The sequence below is a fragment of the Pecten maximus genome, chromosome 3, assembly GCF_902652985.1.
Source record: "Pecten maximus chromosome 3, xPecMax1.1, whole genome shotgun sequence".
In the NCBI taxonomy this organism is placed as follows: domain Eukaryota; kingdom Metazoa; phylum Mollusca; class Bivalvia; order Pectinida; family Pectinidae; genus Pecten; species Pecten maximus.
The window spans coordinates 1,884,537-1,890,536 of record NC_047017.1 but is presented as its reverse complement, the minus strand read 5'-3'; the positions used below and the strand labels follow the sequence as shown (position 1 = coordinate 1,890,536).

Genomic DNA, 6,000 nt, shown 5'->3' with positions numbered 1-6,000 from the left:
TCACGACAAACACCTGTCCAGTGGTCAGTACTGGTACATTTTTTGTTCGAATCATGAGATATCAATTACCTGTAATATAGCTAACAGACCATGAAAAAAGTTAAATACATTGAAAAATTTGATTTGGAAAAATTTGAATCATACATAGGTTCGTTAGCAGTATTATATAGTGAGGAATTTCGGGACCTAACAAAAAGTTTGATACAGCGAGAAATTTGAATCATCGAGATTTGACTGTATGCTTATAGGGGATGACACCATCTTGTCACTAGGGCGCAATCATGTCACTAGAGACACCTTGTCAATAGGGCCTTCTTGTAACCAGGGCCATCTTGTCATGCAGGGCCACTTTTTCACTAGGCAATCTTGTCACCAGGGCCATTTTGTCACCAGGGCCATCTTGTCACTAGAGACACCTTGTCAATAGGGCCTTCTTGTAACCAGGGCCACCTTGTAACCAGGGCCATCTTGTCATGCATCAGGGCCACCTTTTCACTAGGCAATCTTGTCACCAGGGCCATTTTGTCACCAGGGCCATCTTGTCACTAGGGCCATATTGTCACTAGACACACCTTGTCAATAGGGCCACCTTGTAACCAGGGCCATCTTGTCATGCAGGGCCACCTTTTCACTAGGCAATCTTGTCACCAGGGCCATTTTGTCACCAGGGCCATCTTGTCACTAGAGAACCTTGTCACTAGGGCCATCTTGTCACTTGGGCCATATTGTCACTAGAGACACCTTGTCAATAGGGCCTTCTTGTAACCAGGGCCATCTTGTCATGCATCAGGGCCACCTTTTCACTAGGCAATCTTGTCACCAGGGCCATTTTGTCACCAGGGCCATCTTGTCACTAGGGCCATATTGTCACTAGACACACCTTGTCAATAGGGCCACCTTGTAACCAGGGCCATCTTGTCATGCAGGGCCACCTTTTCACTAGGCAATCTTGTCACCAGGGCCATTTTGTCACCAGGGCCATCTTGTCACTAGAGAACCTTGTCACTAGGGCCATCTTGTCACTAGGGCCATATTGTCACTAGAGACACCTTGTCAATAGGGCCTTCTTGTAACCAGGGCCACCTTGTCATGCATCAGGGCCACCTTTTCACTAGGCAATCTTGTCACCAGGGCCATTTTGTCACCAGGGCCATCTTGTCACTAGAGAACCTTGTCACTAGGGCCATCTTGTCACTAGAGAACCTTGTCACTAGGACCATATTGTCACTAGAGAACCTTGTCACCAGGGCCATCTTGTCACTAGAGAACCTTGTCACTAGGGCCATCTTGTCACTAGAGACACCTGGTCACCAGGGCCATCTTGTCACTAGAGAACCTTGTCCCGGGGCCACCTTGTCACTAGGGCCATCTTGTCACCAGGACCATCTTGTCACTTAAGACACATTATCACTAAACAATCTTGTCACCAGGACCATCTTGTCACCAGGGCCACCTTGTCACCAGGGCCACCTTGTCACTTAAGACACATTATCACTAGGCAATCTTGTCACCAGGGACATCTTGTCACTAGGGCCATCTTGTCACCAGGGCCATCTTGTCACTAGGGACATCTTGTCACTAAAGACACATTATCACTAGGCAATCTTGTCACCAGGGCCACCTTGTCACCAGGGCCACCTTGTCACTTAAGACACATTATCACTAGGCAATCTTGTCACCAGGGACATCTTGTCACTAGGGCCATCTTGTCACTAGGGACATCTTGTCACTAAAGACACATTATCACTAGGCAATCTTGTCACCAGGGCCACCTTGTCACCAGGGCCACCTTGTCACTTAAGACACATTATCACTAGGCAATCTTGTCACCAGGGACATCTTGTCACTAGGGCCATCTTGTCACCAGGGCCATCTTGTCACTAAAGACACATTATCACTAGGCAATCTTGTCACCAGGGCCACCTTGTCACTAGAGACATCTTGTCACTATGGCCATCTTTCCACTAGAGACATCTTGTACCTATGGCCACTGAGACTTCGCTTAGACTAAGGAAATAAGAGGAACAATTGGATTACCAAAACAAAGCATACATACGACACATACAAAACTCATTTTAATGATTGTTACACTGGACTTTCTTAACCATATCACACTTCTGTTTCCAAATCTCCGAACTGATAATTTGTCCAAATTTCTTCAAAGAGGTCTTTACACTGCACCTTACTGCCGAGTTTAACACATAAGAGGAAAGCTCCCGACATTTTCCGGTGTAATGAATAGGTCTCTGTCGGCGGAGGACAAAGTCTCTGGTCAGCCATTACTGGAATAATCTCCGTTATTCTCTTTGTCATATTCTGAGCTCCAAAGTCAAATGGTTCATAGGAAGACAATGCTTCTCCCAGAATGCGAACAGCATTGACGTGGGCCTCTTCCATGCTCTAAAAGCAGAAAAAATGCAGAGACTTAAAGCATATTTAAACAGGAAGGAAATGAATTCATCAAATATATATTTCAAACTTTTCAAAAATAATTGTCTTATTCTGAAACAAACCAATTGCCTTCCTTTATCGGGTTCGTGCCAGTTGTACCGGCGTACAAATCTGCTTTACTCATAATGGAATGTGCTGTACCAGCAGAACCAAAATGTTTTTTTAGGATTGATTCTTCAAATGTGTACCACTTGAATCCAAGATGGCGGAACTGAGATTTTTTATGTCATGCAAATTGTCTTTTTGTTAAAAATGAGATAGGAACCATTCATTTGCGATGAAATCTAATAAATTATATATGTCAATGTTTGAAGTAACTAATGTGGTATTGATTTTACATCAGTTACGATGTAAAAACAGGAAAATGAATCAATTTTTATGTTTGAAGCCAGCGGCAGCTTCCATTGGTAACTCACTTGAGATTCAATTGCATTCCATTATACAATATTGAACCTTTTTGGTACAACTGGTACGAACCCGATAGAGGAATTAACTCACAGACAGTCTATTTCAATAAAAACCATGTACCTAAGCATTTACTTATCGCCCCTTTCTGGAAACAATTTAAGAAAAATTTAAGGCCTGATATAATACTTTTGTATAAAATTCATCAAAATTGAGCTGAATGGTTCTGGGATCCATTGTTTTTGTTACATTTAGGATATGATCTTCATGTGCTCAGATGGTGGGTTGCAGTATAATGTAGGCAGGTGGCTCAGTTTTGGAAGATGGTTTACAAAAGTTAAATTGTATAGAATCAATTGTAAAAGTCTGAAATTTTTTAAAGTGTTTTTTTTTTTTTCTTTCTTCTTCTTTTTTTAAGGTTTTGCATTAATTACAATATGTAGAAAGTGACAAAGTTTTCTTAGGTGTTTATACAGTTGAATTGAATTCTCCTGGTGAAGTGTTGTTTTGTGGATCTGTACAAGGTACCAGGGTAGTAATGATATACATGTAAATGTAGTATAGACCAAAATGCATTAAACTCTCCATTGTTGAGGTGTCAATGTTAGATCATTGTTGATTTCACTCAAGAGCTCCATGCGGAAATCAATAGGTTTCTAATCTGATAACCCTACTAATATTTAATGCTTCACAATCCCCCATGCGAAAGCGAGTTTACATGAACTACATGAACTGTCCATGTAAGTTCACATCACCAGTTCATGAACAGAAGTTCATGAGCATTTCATGAACAGTTCATGAATATTTTATGAAATGTTTATGAAAATTTCACCGGGGCACACATTAATTTACATATAGAAGCAAAAGTCTAAGAACAAGAGGTTAAAGGTTAACTACAAGCTCCTTATGCAGTCCTAACATCAATTCAAACAACTCATGTTAATTAGATATATAGGTGACATTGTCCTTACTTTACTTTCGTGGCCTGTCAGGAAGCCGACGTCCAATGAGTGTTTGAGAATACCCTTCAGATCCTGGTCCGCAGCAGATCGAATTATCTTGATGTAACCGTCAACAAATTTTTTATCAAACTCACGAGTCGCACCGAAGTCCAGCAGCACAATCTGCTCAAAACAAGATGATTCAATTACAAAGGCAATCTCAATGTTTTATGATTTAAAACCACAGACAAAACAAAAGTTACGATAACAAATTGTACAATAGAGATTAGAGCATAGGGATTGGCTAGAACCAGCTAACAACAACAAGGAAATCGGTTTATGATACCGCCACTCTTATGGCTTGTTATATAAAATTATAAATATTGGACATATAAAATCCTTAATTAATTTATTGGACATATCAAATCTTTAAGTAAAATATTGGACATATCAAATCTTTAAGTAAAATATTGGACATATCAAATCTGATCTTTAATTAAAATATTGGACATATCAAATCTTTAATTAAAATATTGGACATATCAAATCTTTAATTAAAATATTGGACATATCAAATCTTTAATTAAAACATTGGACATATCAAATCTTTAATCAAAATATTGGACATATCAAATCCTTAATTAAAGAATAACCCTAGGTATTTGATTTTGTGATATTGTCCTGATAACCCAAGGTCTTTGATTTCCCGATATCATCCTGATAACCCTAGGTCTTTGACTTTCTTATATCATGTTCATAACCCTAGCTATATAAGTCCTTGCCTTCCTGATAATTAACCATAGGACTTTGACTTTGACAACAGTTGTTAATGCAGTAACTGCCAATAAGCAGGAAAAATCAGCAAATTCGTGCTAATAATCTTTTTTAAATCCAAACCTTTAGATATAGAAGAGGCCCAGATGGTCTGTATCGCCACTAGGATATTTTAGTGATTTTATTTTTGGCAAAATTCTTTAAAAGTGTCTGAAGTCTGAAGATCAAAATCGCTCAATGAATGAAGCCTCAAAGGCACTAACAATGATTTTCTAAAACAAGTAATGATGACCTTGACCAAACAACCTTGAAAATGAAACTTGTCCAAGATATTATGTTCCTTAATTTGTGTGTGAAATGTGATGAAAATCCTTCAAGGAATGAAACCGCTACAGTGCTGTCATTGAATATTCTAAAAATAGAAATGTTTTTTCCAGATGATGCAACTGAATAATCAAGATGGTTAGTAAACACAATCGTTTACAAACACTCAAGTGAATTAATGCCCTGCAATGAAGCATGACAACAACATCTCATGTTATATTTAGCTGTTTTGTGTACGATTTTTAAAAACCGGAGTAGTCAGGGCACTGAATAATACATATGTGAATAGATTGTAAATGTTTGTGCTAACAAGTATGAGCGAATCCCATCCCCACTAACGGATTCCAAAGGCATATGATGCAAAAACAAAAAACTTTTCATCCTCCTGTGAATATATTGATATACAAAAATGTATATATAAGAGTATGTGGTATTTCATGGCTCCCTGCTGATATTACTTAAAGGTCCTTCATAAAATGAAAAGCATAGTTCTGTATTTTTTACATAAAAATATATTCAAACCAGATCCATTAGATCTAATTGTTAGGGGCTGGAGTGAATGAGTAGGATATTTGACCAGGAATGACTTAATCATTTTTGGAATATGAGCCACCCTCACATAGTGTTTTGATCACAATGGGAACCTTTTAATAGTTATTCGCCTTTCCCACTTTTAACAAACTGTACCCATTGTTTTCAGACATTGAAAAGCTCAAGGGAGACGCGTGGCTACAACACTATCTGTATGCATGGTCAAACATCCAAACACAACTTTTGTTTTATTTCTATTTGACACGAACTCCTTTGACAACAACGTCTGTGGGTGTGTAAACTTGTCGTTTATAAACATCTATCAATTTATCACAATAACAAGAAAATGAAAACTATGTTTAATCATTTCACAGGCGGCATATATCATGGAACATATCTCTCCTCGGTAAAATCTGAAAGGGCTGGGTCGGCCACGTTGAACTTGTGATGTCACAGGTCTGGGACACCAAAACAGTGTACTTTCAAACTTAATATTGCAAATCATTCCAGATATACATCTTAATGAAAGGAAGCATTGTTATTTTTCAAACTGGTGACACCGGCATGTCAACCA

General features: G+C 38.6%; 1 protein-coding gene across 1 annotated transcript in view; it reads right to left on the bottom strand.

The window, feature by feature from the left end:
• Positions 1–2,053: 2,053 nt before the first annotated feature.
• LOC117322923 (atypical kinase COQ8A, mitochondrial-like) overlaps positions 2,054–6,000 on the bottom strand; it is a 78,981-nt gene continuing 75,034 nt past the window's right edge. The window contains exons 13-14 of the mRNA XM_033877888.1: positions 3,828–3,980; positions 2,054–2,400 (exon numbers count right to left, since the gene is read on the bottom strand). Coding sequence (XP_033733779.1) covers positions 2,110–2,400; positions 3,828–3,980 — 444 coding nt within the window. The 3' untranslated portion in view covers positions 2,054–2,109. The remainder of the gene's footprint in view (positions 2,401–3,827; positions 3,981–6,000) is intronic.